Source organism: Glycine soja, chromosome 5 (genome assembly GCF_004193775.1).
Source record: "Glycine soja cultivar W05 chromosome 5, ASM419377v2, whole genome shotgun sequence".
NCBI classification, from domain to species: Eukaryota; Viridiplantae; Streptophyta; class Magnoliopsida; order Fabales; family Fabaceae; genus Glycine; species Glycine soja.
Genome location: NC_041006.1, coordinates 31,641,042 through 31,659,419, shown reverse-complemented (window position 1 = coordinate 31,659,419; position 18,378 = coordinate 31,641,042). Strand labels below are relative to the sequence as shown.

The 18,378-nt window shown below is 30.9% G+C and overlaps 3 protein-coding genes across 5 annotated transcripts; 1 reads left to right on the top strand and 2 right to left on the bottom strand.

Moving 5' to 3' along the window:
• Positions 1-1,139: 1,139 nt before the first annotated feature.
• Positions 1,140-8,580, bottom strand: LOC114412528 (ferredoxin C 2, chloroplastic-like). 2 transcript variants are annotated; one of them, XR_003666767.1, is made up of 7 exons: positions 8,322-8,580; positions 8,087-8,150; positions 7,305-7,393; positions 3,894-3,962; positions 3,677-3,710; positions 1,506-1,550; positions 1,140-1,413 (listed from the first exon to the last, which is right to left on the bottom strand). XR_003666767.1 is itself a non-coding variant. In XM_028376458.1 (6 exons), the coding sequence occupies exons 1-6, from the start codon at positions 8,547-8,549 to the stop codon at positions 1,369-1,371; spliced, it is 540 nt and encodes a 179-aa protein (XP_028232259.1). In that variant the 5' UTR covers positions 8,550-8,578; the 3' UTR covers positions 1,140-1,368. The 2 variants fall into 2 exon arrangements, 1 of the variants encoding a protein (XP_028232259.1); XM_028376458.1 differs by lacking the exon at positions 3,677-3,710 and having other exon boundaries at positions 8,322-8,578.
• Positions 8,581-10,197: 1,617 nt separating this feature from the next.
• On the top strand, positions 10,198-11,189 carry LOC114412527 (late embryogenesis abundant protein 6-like). The gene is made up of 2 exons (XM_028376457.1): positions 10,198-10,395; positions 10,670-11,189. Exons 1-2 carry the CDS (start codon positions 10,309-10,311, stop codon positions 10,976-10,978), a joined length of 396 nt encoding a protein of 131 aa, XP_028232258.1. The 5' UTR covers positions 10,198-10,308; the 3' UTR covers positions 10,979-11,189.
• Positions 11,190-11,726: 537 nt separating this feature from the next.
• On the bottom strand, positions 11,727-17,981 carry LOC114412526 (AP-2 complex subunit mu). 2 transcript variants are annotated; one of them, XM_028376455.1, is made up of 13 exons: positions 17,701-17,980; positions 17,220-17,397; positions 16,704-16,794; positions 15,946-16,040; positions 14,704-14,793; positions 14,585-14,633; positions 14,370-14,508; positions 13,977-14,093; positions 13,629-13,719; positions 13,397-13,539; positions 13,007-13,121; positions 12,212-12,256; positions 11,727-12,127 (listed from the first exon to the last, which is right to left on the bottom strand). In XM_028376455.1, exons 1-13 carry the CDS (start codon positions 17,781-17,783, stop codon positions 12,047-12,049), a joined length of 1,317 nt encoding a protein of 438 aa, XP_028232256.1. In that variant the 5' UTR covers positions 17,784-17,980; the 3' UTR covers positions 11,727-12,046. The 2 variants fall into 2 exon arrangements, with proteins under 2 accessions (XP_028232256.1, XP_028232257.1); XM_028376456.1 differs by lacking the exon at positions 13,977-14,093 and having other exon boundaries at positions 17,701-17,981.
• Positions 17,982-18,378: the final 397 nt, after the last annotated feature.

Sequence of the window (18,378 nt, the reverse complement as noted above, 5' to 3'; positions counted from 1 at the left end):
TATCTTATTTTTTTAATTTATCTTTTAAAAAAATTTATTCGTTCTTTTTTTCATTTTAATTCTTTATATTATTTTTGTTTTAGTTTGATATTTTAGTCTATTTAAGATTAACGTCATTAATAATTTAAAAATAATTTTTTTTTTCAGTCCTCTTTCCTTTCTCTCCAGTTCATTCTTAACAAACAAAAAATTATTAAATTATTAACGACCTTAATCCCAAATGTGTTAAATGATTAAACTGAACTAAAAAAATAAGATAAATAATCAAAATAAATTTTTTAAAAGATAAATAATTAAACTGAGCCAAAATAAATAAATAAATAACCGGATTGAACAAAAACAAAATAAAATAAAAGATGAAATAGATTATTGAACTTTGTTTTAATTCGTTTTAACATGTGGATTGATTTTCAACTTAACCCATGCTTGAGTTGACTCTTTAACAACTATAGATATATGTAGGAGAATTACCCACACCATGTATACCATACCAAATAGGGGAAAACATATAGGCATATAGGCAGGGTCATGGCAACTGCAAGGTCATTTAGGCCGATGTCTTAAGCCTGCTTAAAATTTTGTATACTTTTTATAAAAATATATATTAATTATTAATTTAAACTAGAATATTATATTACTCTTAAAAAGAATATTATATTACTCTTAAAAATTAAAAAGTACATTATATTACTCTTAAAATTACATTAATTGAACAATTGAAAACTTCGAACGAATATGAATTAAAAAGAATATTATATTACTCTTAAAAATATTTTAAATTCTACCAAATATTATAATATAAAAAATCTAGATTTATTTTTAAAAATAAAGATATTGCTCAAAGTATATATAAAAGAAATTCATATTTCATTAAAAAAAATATTAGTTATTTTTTATAAAAAAATTATTCTTTTCTAAATATATACATTGTTTTTTAAAATGTTATTTGGTAAGACTTGTAATTATTTTTATTGTTGAAAGTTGTTTTTCAAAATTAAAACTACTCAAAATTTCTTTGATATTAACTGTTAAAAGATGAATTAAATTTTTTATGGTTTTATATATTGATAGTAAAAATTTAGAAACACTTCATTATATAACTTTGAATAGTAATTTTGTAATTGATAAAAAAAAAAGAATAAGATTGAACAAATTACATTAAATTAATCTTTCAATATACTCCCCTAAAGCTTTGAAACATTTAAACACGAACCCGCATATAGCATGAGGCTTTACTTAGAATTCACACAATAGTATATATAGATGGGAAAAATAAACAAAGACCAGATAACATAGTAGATATATGAAGAAGAAAAAAAAGGAGAAAAGAAGGGGAAACAAAATATTCACATTCTTTGCTCGCATTGCTTACTCGTCAGCCATGGCCAACTCCAAGGCATAGTCATCTCTTTCCTGTAAAACAAATTTCGGGTTTAAAGTCACGTAATCAAAAACAATACAAGCCATCTCATTCCAAAAAAGAAAAAATTACAAACAGAACTTACCACTGGTCCTCGGGCAAAATAACGTCCAAATTGAAGCCAATATACCTGTATGTGCCAAGGATTTATTTATATATTCATAACCAATACCCAATAACAAATGGTCTCTCAAAAAAAAATGATTACAACGACAACAATATTTTTATCTCACGAACCCCAACAAATGATAATAACAATTATGACAAATTTGCTTAGAATCAAAAGCACTTTATAACAGCAAATTTCACATATTATACGATTGGTTGATAAAGAAAGAGAATTTAATAATAAAAAAAGGGAACAGAACGCTAAGTAATAGGATACTAGATTGATGTGGGTATTGTGATGGGAACCACAAAGTTCTAGTTATACTAGTAAATAAGTGTCCTAGTGAATACAAGTCCAAGCCTCTACTCATACAATAAGACTGCTAAGTGCTAACACTAAAATAAGGAAACAAACAAGAAACAGTAAAATTAAAAAAAAAATTCTAAAATTGCTTCCTTGGATAGATGACTAATAGATTTCACAATATAATCTGGGTCATCATGGTATTGATGCAAGGGATCTACCGGCTTAGCCGATGATTAATCTCTGCCAAAGAACTTGACTATTCACATTTAGTGAAGTCTCCTCTCCAACCATGTCTTTTCCCTCCACAAATATCCTAGTCTAGTTCCATTCGAATCAATGACAAGTTGATATTTCACGATATATTTTAAAGATTGAGATATTCCAAAATATCCAAAGATACAATCAAGATATTATGAAATATTGCTCCCTCAAGGTTTAAGCTTATTGCAAATAAACAAATAACAAAAATATAAGGCAGGCTCAATAAAGCATAGATAGAAAAACAACTAAATGGATGCCAAAAGTGCAAAAGAGATCAAGACTGCTAGAAAGATAAGACAGTAAGACAGCTAGCATGATCATGAACCTGAAGAATCTATTAGAATATAATATACCAAGGAAGAAAAGACTTCCCGGGAAAGAGGCTCAGCATAAATTTCCTAACAAGCTAAAGGATGAAATTCATTCACCGAAGAACAAGGGATGGAATTCACTGATTTCCATTGCAAATTTGCATTAGGTACTAGGGATCTAATCTACAACATAGACAAGGTTGGGTATCTTAAGAAATGAGTTTAGAACCCAACTCAGGTACCTAAAAATCTGGATAGAATCTGTCTATAATGCACAAAAGAAAATAAACAACACACTAGCTAAATAAGGAAAGAATTAGAATCCCGGAAATGCTACAATAGTTCCTAAATCAGAATAAATTACAATAACTCCTAATTGAATCTAATCATTTTACCAGAATCAACAATAATCTTCACAAGCAATCTTACACAAGATTAGAGCTTCTCCAAGTTCAAGAATAGCATTTGGAAGCTTCAGATAAGAATATAATTTAGGAGACCCGATGAACTTGGAAATTAAATCCAAGAATTACGCAAGGCCAATACAACATTAAGTCACCATTGAAATGTTCATTAATGGGAAAAGAAATCATCGTTGGTATAGTGCAGTTTTGGGAATTAAACTATCACTGAAATGATGGTCAATAGAAAGACAATGACCTGACAAACACCAGCATTGAGGTATAAATTGGGCACAGGTCATCACTCATCATTCTCAATCTCCCTCTTATACACTAAGATTAGAAAACAAACAATAATGACATAGAAGGAAAGAACTTCAGCAAACATGATGATTTAATATGAGCATACAGAGAAAGAAAAAAAGTGAAAAGCTTACTGGAAAGTGAAACACAGTGAACCAATAGTGGGTAGAAGGCATCCAAAGGAAAAACCCTTGGTTGTCGTAATTGGGGCACAACCAGAAGATAGAAAAGAACCATAGAGATATAGACATCTTTGCAGCAGATTTAATATTTTAAGGAATGCGACAATGAGAAAATGACAGGACTAGGTCACAAAAGATGGTACTACACTGGTACCATGTTATAATTATAGTATTTAGGATGATATAGATACTACTAATATAGATTGATAGGATGCGTTACAATGTAATGCAAAATACTAACTCAAAGCCCTTTTCATACAAATAATTACATCAAGTACTAGTGTCTAAAGCTCTAGTGCATTCATACAATAACTAATTAAATATGGGGGAAACAGGAAATATAATGAAATCAGGAAATAACTCTTAAGTCCTAAGTTGCTTACTTGATTAGATGACTTATTGATTCCACGATATATTCTAAAAATCACAAAAAATATTCAAGATTAAAAGGTACAATATATATTATGATATATTTTGTAGATATTCTAGCAATATCAATTCTCAAAAGAAAAAACATCTCCTTAGAGTTGATCTGATTGGCATCTATTCAAGCAGTTATCACAAAATGTTTCAAACTATTATTGTAGCCTTGCTCATTACCTCATCTTCATCTTGAGTTTCCACTTCAACATCAGAGGTCGGGAAGCCCACACAAAGAAGTGCATAACCCTGAAATGCAATAACATTTCACAAACTTGTCCAGCTCAGCAATAAAAGACAGTGGAATTTTTAATAACAACAACAATCATATTGATGGTGATAAATATTGTTGTTATTATTATTATTATTATAACATTTTCTCCAATGTTAACTAGTTAACTACTATTTGTGGAAAAGGAACATTTATTGCAAATGGCACCAAACTAACCATAAACTGGAAAACATCTTTGTTCTGTTGTAAGTATATAATCTAATTTATTCATTTTGTGCAAGGGTTCTGAAATAGAAACACTGATCCGGAAAACAAAATGCAAACTATGAATACAATCAAATCAGGAACGTACTAAAAAGATGCGTCAAATAGTTGTACTTCTATGTTTTAACTTAAGCCCTTATTTTGAATTTCTCATAGTTCTTTTCATTACAGGAATGAACCAAAAAGTCATTTCTATTTTTGGCTTTTCTGAAAAGTATAGTGCAAGCAAAGGTAAACAATGGAAGAGGAAAAACAACAGAATACAAATATTCTAGTCCGGGTTAACATATAGGAAAGGGCACCCCGTTAATAGAATGGTCAATGGCTCATAGTTGTTACAGTTGATTTTTATTTTGGTTTTGAATCGTAATTACAAGTTATGAAAATAATTAAAGGAAAATAGTAACAGTTCAGTGCATTGGCACTATGAAAAACAACAAAACTTTCAATGTCCTCTTATTTGCTAAGCACAGCAAACTTCTTAGAATAAAATGACAGAGAGAGAGACTTGAGAGAAAACAGAAAAATTATTATTGAATACTATTGATTAATATTGAGAGGTATAACTTATTGCTAAGCATAGACTACTATAGTTGATTAGGTTTAACCAACTGTTGGATGCAACAGAAATACAGAATATAAGTATCTAACAAAGACAGCTCTAACTAACAAACAAAATGCAGTATACTATACAGTATCTATAATAATACATAAGAAAATGTTTTTCAATAGGAATGTCTACACATGGCATTTTCAAAGCAATAAGTTCATTTATTTATTTTTTTAAAGAGAATTCATTTTAAATTATATAATAATTGTAATGTAATTATAATAATCGATTGCAATCAGATTTCTTTAAAATTATAATTATAATAATGGAAATGGTTAACAATGATTTATAATAATTATGTATTATACTTTTTTACTGCATACATATTATACTTATTGTTATTATTATTACTAATTGTTTATTAACGGATGCAAGTAATAAAAAAAAAAACTAATTGCCAGTAATGAATGTAAAATTGCTAAAAATATTTTATACACAATTTTGAATAGGCTTAAATGTAATTTTGGTTCCCTATTTTGTTCAATATGCAATTTTGATCTTTTCATTTTAAAATAGAGATATTTGGTTCCTCTATTTTTTTAAAATCCATCATTTTAGTCCCCATATTTCAAAATAAAAACATTTGGTCATTTTATTTTAAAAAGTTCACAATTTTGGTTCCCATATTTTAAAAATTCTGCAATTTTGGTTAAATCTTCAATTTTATCTATGTTTTATTTCTTACGTTATAATTAATTAAATCATTTTAGATGATACCTTAAATGAATATGTTAGATACAAGATTCAACCATATCAAACTAAAAGAAATAAATTGTAGGCAAAATTGAAGATTTGACTAAAATTGTAATTTTCAAAAATTAAGAGGGCTAAATATCTCTATTTTAAAATGGAGGAACCAAAATTAGGTATTGAGCAAAATATGGGGGGATCAAAATTGCATTTAAGCCTTATGAATAAATATCTTTGTCAATTCTGAATAATAACCTTTTGTTATGTCCTCCACTATTTTTTGCTTATGTGTTAGCCTCACACTTATTTCCAAACATAATAATTTATGCACAATTATTTGCATACAATATAATTTTAAGAAAATTATGACATTCAGAAATAAAAAATTAATCTTTATAGTATCTTTTGATTGAGCACAATTTCACCATCACTATGCGTAATCATGAAAATTATTAGTATCTAATATTTAATTCAAACAAAGTTAGAGAATAAAAGGTAGTCATGGAAACAAAAAATGACAGCAATGTATCTTCGAAGATAATTCAATCTAGGATAACTATATGTATCAATAATTAAATAAGTTGATATGTAAATTGAGTAAAAAAAGTTGATATCCATAGAAAAAATTTTAAAATTTAGAAACAAATAGAAATATCTTTTATTTTCATAATAAATTAACAAAAAATTTAATTTTGATTTGATTGATTTATATGTTAAAATGCATAATTCTATTTTTTTATGAAAAAATGCATACTAGTTTTTTTTTTTTCTTGAGTCAGAGACCCCACAACTCATTATAATTTGGTAAGTAAAAAAATATTTTAAATAAAAAAATCAAAATATTCAACATAAAATACTCAATCATTTCTTTTTTAAAATGTTTAACTTAATTAATTTAAAGTAATTAGGATTAATATATATTTTATTTCGGATTGATTAATAACATTAATATATTTTGATTCAGAATTACAACATATTCAAATTAAGATAAAATATAAATAATTGATTGAGTGAACATAAATTTAATTCTTTTTTTATTATTTCCATATTGTTTAAGATATAATAATTTATTGGATCTTCAACTGACTATTTATACTACACAATAATAATTAATAACTTAAAAAATTTTATATTTATGATACATTATTGATATCTAGCACAAAAATATTAATTTTAGTTTATAATTCCTAATTCAAAATTTTAAAAATTCTTATATGTTAAAATTTTAATATGTTTTATATCATTTTTCAGAAATCAACATATATATTATGAATGACACACGTCATTTATGAATTTAAGTTTTAATTTAAAAATACATAGTTGAAAGTGTAATTTTATAAATATTTTATTCTGATTTTTTATTATAGCCTGCAACTCTAAGTTTTCTCTCGTTGTATTTTTTTAAAAGTCTATTATATATATAACAACCATTAATAATATACAACAATAATTAATAACTAAATGGTTAGAAATAAACAAGTAAAATTATAAATAACTCCTACTAGAAAAGTTTAAAAAATATATATTTAAATTTTATTTTATAAAAATATTTTGAAAAAACGTTTACCCGTGCCACAACACTCTAGTACTTCAACAAAACTATATTGCTTTATCATGATTCATGCTCAATATCTTCTTTTACTCTTAAAACTTAATAAAAATAAAAAGGGAAAAATGCTGGTTACTGGGTATACAATGACAAAATTGTGCATTGGTACTTAACAAGTTGAAATTACCAATTCAAGCATGTAATTAACAAAATCATCAGCATAGAATAAAGATAAGTTAGACGTGCCTTGTCTCTCAATTCGGCAGATATCCCAAGTGCCTCTGGTTGCCTAATTTGTCCCTTCTTTATACGTACAGCACAGCTAGTACAACAACCTGCAATAAAATGTTTCAAAGAAGCAAACAGTATCAGGAAGCTAGCAATAGCATCACAGACCGAACAGATTTAAATCATGATGGCAATAATGCATTGCATCATCTACAAAGACAAACTTCACCATATTTTCTTTGTCCCCAATAAGAGAAAAGGAAAAACACACTAGTTTAAAGTAATCACCTTTTTATCTGTATTTTAATTAAACCCAGGAAAAAATGGAATCTATCATCAGCTAAGGCCATTAGTAATAATATGATAGGTTTATAAAATTCTTATAATGACTTCCAAAAACCTTATGAGTTATGAAGGACTAGCACGTGCTTAGAGATCTAATAGGAACCAGGGAAAATTGGAAAGCCTATTATCTCCCAAGGGTATGGTAAAAATGTCAAATTTGGCACTATAACATCCATGCTTGATAGTTATATGACGAGTTGTGCAGTGCAGATCTTAAAAATAATGAAGAAAATGAAACCCCACCAAATCACTAAAGATGAAACCTTGAAACTAAGAGTTTTATTCCTCGAGCTAAAATGTAATGCCAAATTCAAATACTAACAGTATCCTAGTCTTACAAACAAATTGATGATATCTTTAAATTTAGAATATGTTCTAAATAACAAATTCGTATAAAAAAAACTAAATTATTCAATTTCAAACCGCAGATATTTAGGCATGTTTTCAAAAAGTACCATGCCTGCAGGCGAATGGAAGGGTAATATTCTGGGCCTCAGCAGTATGTAATATATACTGGTCCTGCATTTCATAAACCACAGTCACATTCACATATAAATTTTCAAAATAATAATAATAATAATAATAATAAATAATAAGGACCATTTATTTATTTTCCTCTTGAGTCACAGAAACAAAAATCAACAGCGAGCAGTTGCAACAGGGAATGGAACAAAAAGTGAAGGATCAAACCTCAGGCACGACGAACTCGTGAACGATTCCTCGTTGTCTGTCGTGGACTGTGACCTTATGCGTGGGAACGTCGACGGACGGAGATTGGTAACCGGCTCCGCCCGTCCGCGCCACCGCCGTCCCGAGCTCCGCCTTCGCCGTCGTGGCTTTGCGGCGGGTATTGGAAGGGAATGATTGGTGTTGGTTGGTGAGTGGCATGCCGGGGATTCGAAGAAGGGGAAGTGCCATTTTCTTCTTCTTAGCGCACACAGACACACAGTGACGGGATAACGAGAGAGAGGTGAGGAACAACACGTGCGTTCTCATCCAACCGTTAGGTTTCCTTCCAACCAATACTCAACACGTGTACGGTTATCAATACTCGTCCAAGGACTTCACCAAAAAAACTCACAAAATATATTATACATTTTTTTTATAATATTATCCTTTTTCTCTTCTTGGATATATGAGACTTTAAGAAAAAGAATTATTTCAAAATACATGTTATTTTATAAAATTAAATTTATATTAAATATTTTTTCAATGATACTCTTAATAAATATTTAATGAGAATAGTGTATAGTAAAAATAAATAAATAATTAATTAAAAAGATGAAGAGTATATTAAAAAATTATCTAATGTTTTCTTTAAAATTCAATGAATTAATTACCTTCCTTAATACTTGTGAAAAAACCTAAAACTTCATATATTTTATAAGTCATATATTTTATATTTTGTAACTGAGGGTGTACAAGTTATTTTACTTCTTTAGTTTATATCTTATCTATATTTATTTTGATTTTAACTTAAAATTATTAACTAAATGACATGTGTATCCTGGTTTATGGTGAATCTTGCTCTAAATGACATCAAGAGTAATATTTCCCAAGTCAACTTGAGTAAAAAAAAAATGATTTAGAATTTGAAACTCAAACTTAGAACCAACTAATGTCTCATCACGAGTACCTTTTGAATCCTGATAAGATATGAGAACATTAGTTAATAGTGATAGAAACACGAAATTGATATAAAAGTGATAATGTAGAAATCTGATAGAAACACTAGTACCTTTTGAAATCTGATAAGATATGTTTAAGTTATTTTGTGAATGATTAAAAAAAATTGGATAGTGAAAATTTTATAATTTTGCATGAAATCTAAGAAAAAAATTATAATAATCACATTGAATCCATTTCACAAACAAAAGAATTAAGATATTGGTATGTTTATTAGGATGGACAGTGGACGAATCAAACAGCATATTATGGAAAGGTGGCCTTCATTTTTTCTTCTCTCATTGAGTTCTGTTTGAAAAAAAGTATTTATAAATAATTATAGAAGAAAATAAGAAAAATAAAATAAGTTTATTTATAATAAAATAAAAACAACTTTTAGAAAAGTTAATCTAGTAGAGTTTTTATAAGTTATTTTATACATGAATTAATTTTAACTTGTGAAAAAAATTATTTTCTTCTTATAAGTATTTATGACAAAGCTTATATAAACATAGTCTTAATTTCACTCAGAAAAACAGAGGAGGAAAACTTGTTGTATGAAGCCCGGCTATTTCATCCATTATCCATATTTGGATCGAAAAGAGAAGGAAAGTGTCATTTTATATGTGTATAAAAAGTATTTCATCCATAAGTAATGATAAGATAATTGTGTATGTAACATTATTAATGTATTTAAATTAAAATCATAAATTATTTTAAACAATTCTTATTCGTTAGTGACACGATAACGGATAAGCTAATAATATATCTATGGTTTTCTGTGAACGTGGCAGCATATTGATGGGAATAGCTCTGCATGTTGAACAAGTGGCACGGTACCTAGCGTGCCTTGCTCTTCTTTTGTCTAGGCTTGGTTTGGTTCGCATCTTCCTTCTCATATAAATCCTCCACCACGTCGAGTTTTCTGTTCAAATTAAATCGTTCAACACTGGAACTCTTTGATATAATATAGAAAGAGACAGAGAGAGAGAGACAGACAAGAAGAACAAAGATGCAATCTTCAAAGGAGAAGCTGAAAAACATGACCAGTGCTGCCAAGGAGCAAGTCGACATCTATAAAGCAAAAATAGACGAGAAGGTCAGCTTTTCCATCTCTATACATCCATATATTTTTGTTCCATTATACAATGATTCATTTGTGGCGTAGCTAGGCATCAATATCATGAAGTTAGAATCGTGATATATATTTATATATGTATGTAACCTCTTCAACAAGTTTTTTTTTTTTTTTATGTCAAAGCTTGTCAAAATTAATATTATATAATTTATGTGTGCATCTTGAAGCAAAGGGTGAATATATGTTAATAATGACATGAGAAATGAAGTCTTTTTAGGGGTTGATATTTGTGTAGACAGAGAAAGCAACGGCAAGAACAGAAGAGGAGAGGGTGATTACCCATGAACGTGCAAAGGCAAAGGAAGCTGAAGCAAAGATGGAGCTGCATGAAGCAAAAGCCAGGCATGCAGCAGAGAAGCTAAGCACCAACCAATCACATTATGGTCTCCACCATGGCCACAACCCTCCCCTGGTAGGAACAACTGAGACTCACTACCAGCAAGGGCACCACCAGCCACTTGGGGCAGTTCCTATGCCTGGAGCCATTTATCCATCTTATCCGCTAGGAGCAAACCCTAACCCTCCAAGGAACAAACATATATAATAGATCTATTTGTGTTTTGCAGTAGTCTCTGTACATAAGTCTGAATAAGAGGGGTCTGATTTTAGTCTGAATCCTTCCATTTACATTTGAGAGTGGCTTTGATTTCAGTGAATGTTTCCCCCTTTGTAATAATTCAACAATGTTTAAACTTCCAGATGGTAGTATGGTACTGGTGTCATTAGCCATCATCATTGACGCCCCATTTCTCAAATCTTAAATTTGACTTTATATATTCAATGAACGTAAGCATAATTAATTACGTACGGGTAAAGCAGTATATAGAAGAAAGGAAGAGCAAAGAACAGTTAGGCACAAATTGATTAGCATAATCACAAATAACATCAATTTAAGGGCACAACGCAACAACCTGTGTCAATTTCTAATAAGGTTGTTATACCCACTGTAAATCTCACCTGGTGTTGCACATAAAATGTATATCAGCCTTGTCAATCACTTAAGTGAGTTTATTGAGCTGAACTGAGTAATTTAAAATATTATTAATAAATTATAATTTCCTCCAGCTGCTTAAGAACATCAATGTGGAATTGGACTAAGAAAGGATTAAGATTAAAGATAAACTCAACATGCAGATTTCTTTTCATAAAATTTAAAATGTACAGAACTTGCAGATATTCGTATTTTTTATACGAATTGCGAGAACTTCTACCTGGACAAAGGAACCGTTATTATGACTTTACATTGTACCTTTCCTTGCAAAAGTAAGCACACAAATCATAAAATCAACTCCAACACGAAAAAATTCAATGAATCATCACTCAATAAATATTATCATTACAATAAATGATGTTTTATATAAAAAGAGATATAAGAACAAAATACAAAGTTTACAAGAGAACACTCAACTTCAGGTTCCAATAACAAGCTGGCCTTTTGGAACAAAAATATTAAAAACAGATTTTCACACAAAAAATCATACTGACAGCACATTGAGTAACTCCTGAACCTTTCATTACATGTTTAATACAATACGAAAACTAGGATGACTAGCCTGAACTGCGGCTTATTCGGGATTTTGCTTCATTCTCCATCCAGTAATACAAACTCTGTCTAGCACCTAATCTCGTAGGATCCAGCTTTTGTAATGTAACGAACCCACTCAACGGTATTGTACCCACTCTTCTCCCACACCTGAAGAGAGTAAATAAAGAAAATAGAATCACCTAGTTATGAGAGAATGCAGGAAAAAGGGGAACGGTAGGTTGCGATGGATACCTTGAGGAAACGAACACGTAAACCAGATGCTGTGAACATGGGAACCTGCATCAAGAAATATAGAGCAAGTACGTGTTAAGTGAAAGTTTGGAAAGACGGCTCCACGAGTGAATATGTCAGAAATTTATCCAACATCAGAGGATCAATATGTCCCATCAAGCTTGGCCAAAAAGGGGAAAGGGAAAGTTAAAAACAAAAATAAATCATAATTTGATCATCTGCTTTTAAATCAACGCAGTTGGACAACATCTGGCCAAGGCCAAGGAACAAGATTGTAATCCAGTGTCCAAATTCTAATTGCCATAATTTCTTGAAAGAGACAGACAAAAGCAGATCCTTTATTTTGTTTACGAATCAGACACACACTTTTGCCTTCAACTAACTCAGAACAAGTACTTTCTCCTTTCAACAGCTAGAAAATATATGGTAAGGAAGGATGAACCAGAATTACAAGAGATGTCAAAGTTCCCAAGATTAATTCAAAAAGCAACATTTAAAACTATAAAAAAAATATTGAAACAACCATTGATTATTGAACAAAAGTAATTACTGTTCCAATTCCTACCATATCCACTTTTGACTCCAAGTAACAATAGTTACATTTAAGTTTTTCTATCTATAATAATAATAATAATAAATGCACATATAATACACATAATCTGAAATATAAAGCTTCAAACATCAGATTACATATCTATTTAGCACTGATGATGATAACATAAAACACTGGGAAGTAAGAACATATATAGTATGACACCAGCCCATTTTCATGGAATGTGTAAACCAATAACACACCTGAAACTCCATCTGAATTGGTGGTCTAGTCCAAGATTTCTTTTCTGTTATTGTGGAAATAAGTTCAACTTCTGCACTTAAGGTTGACTCAGTCTGCCCAGGGAATTTTCTAATCCTGGATATAACGGAAAAGAACCAATAGATATTAGAATGGCAAGTCTACTATAATGAAAAACACTAAAAACTAGAGTATAAATGGAAAATAGTGAGGGGTGCGGAGAGGAGAGTAACAATTGATTCATATAAACATACGCCGTGGCTTTTGGCCTAAAAAAACATATTATACCCACCGATAACTTTAAAAAATAATTGGAATTTTTAAATATAGAATAACAAAGTGAAATACCATAATTCAAAACTTCAAATAATAATCACAATGAAGACACTTACTTCCAAACCAAACAATCAATAGAAGCATTGTATTTTGCCCGGCCAGATGTAACTGTGAAATTTGTTTTTGCTGTTTGTTTTGGAACAGGAATCTTGACTACAACCCCAAGTGCAAACATTTTTGCACCAAAAACACTCTTTACCTGAAAAATATGTACTGAAAAAATAAATGAACAAGTGGAGGATGGCTTATCAACAAGAGAATGGATATCCAACATGTAAAACTTCAAACCTTAACGTTCACTTCTATCCGTGATCGACCAAGTTCCTTGATGGTTGGCAATACTTTGAACGGAAGATTAACTCCCTCAGTTATACGATACCTGCCCAGATATAACTATATTAGCTGATATTAAACACAAACCAATGACAATTTTAGCATCATTATGAATCCACCCAATCCTATATAGCTAGTTATTTTGTAATACCAAGTAATGATTAAACAAGATAAGTTTGAAGGACAAAGACAGAATTACAAAATAGTTGAACCTCCACACCCACCCAAAAAAACCAATGAGAATATTAGCTGTTGATTTCTGAAATTAGATAGCAAGAGACAGGATTGAAAGAAAGAACCTACTTCATTAGTTCAAATTCACCATCAGGTGGTACAAAACTAACTGTCTTCTCTGAGTTGAACCTTGTCAAATTTACACATTGATGGAAAGTGACATCATCAAGCTCGATACTTTTACCACTGCATCATAGATTTGTTGATGGGGGGGGGGGGGGGGGGGGGGAGCAATTAGAACAGGGACAGAGACCAAACAGGAGGATAAAATAACCTCCAAGTACAGCATACAGAATAGGAACTAAAATGGAAAAACAAGAAAACAAACACCCCATTTAAAACAAATCACTTTCAATGCTAACATAACAGAAGAACATAAAGACTCAAGTTTGAAATGACAATATTCAAAGGAAAAAAAATATTGGGGGCCAAAAGGGCGAAACAAATGCAACAGAAGGCTACCTTTTAGTAGGACGGGATTTAAGTTGTGCTTCTTTCTCAAGACCAATCTTGTCATTCAAACCCAACTTTAAATCAGGCATTCCAGAAAGAAAGCACTTCATGAGAATCTTCCCAGTGACATCACAACGCAGAACACTACCTAAATTCCCAAACCAGTTAGCAGGCAGGCAACCTAGCAAATATCAATATGGAGAAAAATAAAACCCACAGCCCACCTTTTGAAGACATTAGAAGATTTACACTTTCCACAATATCCAGGAAGACCTGTAATAGGTCAATGTTATAACAGCACTAGCTGTATAGCAATAACTCTAAACAATAGATGTGGCACTACCTCATTCTTTTTGTACACAAGCCCTTCTCTCCGCCAACCAACAGCACCAGTAACTTGTAAAGTTGCATTTGGAACAGGTCTATCTGTGGGCTTTTATTCAATGCACACAGAACATAGTCAACAAAAGGATTTAATGGAATACTCAACACAACAGGGTAAATATATTAAGTTGAAAATAAAAATATACAGATAGATAGACATTGCACAACAGTCTGGGAACAATAACAGAAACTGATATCAGTTTAATGGACGGAAGTTAAAAAGTTTGCATCAGCATTTTTTCTTATTTTTAATCGCTGAATTTGCAACTTCATGTTGAGAAGAGGTGTAGGAAAAATTCCATAGGCAAAAAGGATCATCAAAGTAATATGAAATCATGAAGTAAGAGAAAACCTGACCGTAGTCCATAGGTATAAGTATAACTCATGCCTTATCAATCAGAAACAGTGAAGAAAAAGCAAGCTTCTAGTACAAACAAAACAGTTTGTTTGTTGCTTACAAATATGAAGCAATTACAAAACAATTTAAAGTCTGCAACAATGTCAACTTCAGTAATATGCATTTAGCAAAAAGGTGTACATCATGACAAAAGAAAAATGTTTCACTTATGGTGTCATATGTCAGAGACAGAATGGTACCAAGTATCAACACAGACTAGATCAATAATGAGATTCGTAATCTTGTAAATCTCCAACAAAGGTTGAGAATTAGATCATCAACTTAAGCTATTAAGCAGCCAACCTACAGATGGCAATTTAGCCTATGCCAATGCTCTGTTATGTTTGGACGGACAGAGGTGGTGTATTTCCATTTTCAAATTTAACATCAAGGGAGTGACAAGAGAAGCAGAGACATTTCAGGAAAGGGAAATATATGATGATATGGAGCAAATGTTTTGCATATTATTTGATGTTTGTTATTTTCGTATATTCATACATCTATGTGGTATTCAGAGACTTTATTTTATTTTATTTTGTCATATCAACATCCCATGTTTTCTCCTATGTGCCCTTACTTCATGGTAGCTACCAGCAAGTAGCAACAATAGTGTTGACTGGTATTTTCATATATTGATTATATGTCTTGCATATTATTTGATGGTTGGCATTTTCATACATCTATGTGGTATTCTGACTCTTTTTTTTTGGTAATGTCAATATCTCCATGTTTTCTCCTATCATGTCCCTATCTATGCCCTTACTTCGTGGTAGCTACTAGCAACAACAGTGTTTGCAGGCTAACCTTTGATGAAAATGGGGAACGCACTCCTTCCTGAGTGATATAAAGCTTTAAGATCTCTGGTGAAAGATTTTGTGGGTAACCAAAGTCCATAATTTCTGCAAAAAACAATAGGTAATAATCATTCACCCATTTAAATGACAAGTATTTTTTCTCTATCACAGAATTTACACTGGCCTTCAACATTAAATAAATTTTGACTTGGCAAAATATATTTGTTTATCATTTCAATATGTCCACTACAATTCAAAAGAAAAACCCTGGTTTATTGTTTATAGTAAGCACTAATTTTCATTGAAGTCATTACAACCATTTTGGTCAAGCTGTTGGGACTTGAGACCAATATAATAGAGCTTGCCAAAGGCATCAAGAGAGTAAGGAACTCATTCTATCCTTTCCTTGCTTGCAATTTTTGCCAATTGTCACCATACATAAATGTAGGACTTTTTATACTCCTCCCAGCTAAAAGCTTGGTTATAGTTATCTATACAATTTAATTTGTATTTCAATGATAAGAATATCATTAAAATATATTCTGATTTCTAAGATGCATAATCATACTCAAGCATCTCCCTTTTCAGAATAGGTACCAAAATTGACATGCATAACTCCTCAATTAAAGTAATTTGGGCAGACGTAACTTTGCTTTGATATACAACCCTTGCATTGAGTTTCAAGTTTAAAAAATAACACACAGTAGACAACAATATCAAAGCAAGATCATGGAAGGCAATTAGTTGTTTTTCGTATAAATTACATACCATCTAGGAGCTCATAAATGAGTACAAAATTATTGCGAATTGCATCCTCGTCAAAAGCTCCACCAAAGTATGATCGGAACAATGCAACAGCCTGGAAGAAAAAAAAAGTACAATTATCAACCACCACAAGGCACAAAGATCGTTTTTTAAATCAAGACAAGTAGTAAAACTTTCATAGAAACCATTCAAAAAGATCAAAATGACCCTTAGTACTTGTAAAAATCTCAAGTAAAGCCAGGCACGATTAAGCGCTTATCGCTGCTACTCCACTAAATTCATAGTAACTTACATCCCTCTTCTCAATAGGTCCATATAACACAATTTGTGCTAACTTAGAGAATTCATAAGGCTCCTCACTTATAGAAGTTAACACCAAACAATCATTTAACAAACATTAAACAACAACCAAAACAGCAATAGTTATAAGCTAGATAGAAGAAAGTCATGCACAAGCAGCACCCCAACAAAACCTTCATCTCAGATAAAGGTGAATTATAGGTAGAAATGGTGCAATACCTCAACAACAAACTTGAAAGCGCAAGCGACATTGGCGTTGTTGCTGACAACAATGACAATGTAGACATTACTGATCCTCATGTAAAAGAAAGAGCATCCACCAATCTGCCTCACTGGGCAAGTACCAAGCTCCTTCGTTTGCATAATATGCGTCCTAAAAGCATCCACCATATTTCCCCTGCAATAGCATCACCAATTAGCCCTAGGCCTAGCCATCTCAATTATTTCAAATACCAAACCCATGATATAATCGCTACATACAATACAAGCTACAACCAAAACCCGCGTAACAGTTGAATGAAAAATCATCAAAAGAAATTTTATAATGAATTTAACTCCTAACTTATTTTTATTATAATAATAAAAGCATCCAAACATAAATATCACTTCAAAATCAATGCTGTCAACAATCGTCTAAACATGCACTATGTGTCGGTGAAAACGCGAATGAGAGAGAGAAAAAAGGAAGAAACTGGATTACCCGACATCGTCGCGATAGAGGCGGTTGATGAGAACGTCGCCGCGGAGGTTGAGGAAGTAAATGGCGGAAGCGGCAACCGGCATCTCCGGTCCACTTTACCGGAAGATCAATCGGAGATAGTCGGAGACGGCGGTTCCGCCGCAGATCTGTGGTTTCGAGACAGAGCGGAGGCGTCGCCGCCGATTTGGTGGATTGGATTCGTTCGTACACGGGAAAAGGTAGCGGGTGAATTTGACAATTCAGAATTGCTGACTATGAATTGAAAATTGGGGAAATAAAAGTAGTACTAGTACTACACAAAAACAAAAAAGTTGAGAAAAAGAAAAAGAAAAAACAAAATCACTTGGCAGTTAAGTATTCATTCTTTAATCAAATATATAAGACTCACATTTTTATATATTTTTTTTTCATTTCTTTTTCAGTCTATTATGAACGAATATAAGTTAAAATTTTGCTCTATATATTAAGTGTCAATTTTTTTGTATTTATATTATTTAATGATTTTTTATAAAACATGAAATTAATCAATTAAAAGTTCTTTATAAAATTGATCAAGTTATACAAAACTATGAAAAACTTAATTGTTACTTCCTCATCTTTTTTTATTTTCACAACTAATATATTACTTAGAACATAAGTAAATATTTATTGTTAACTAACATGCTAATTAAAAATGTA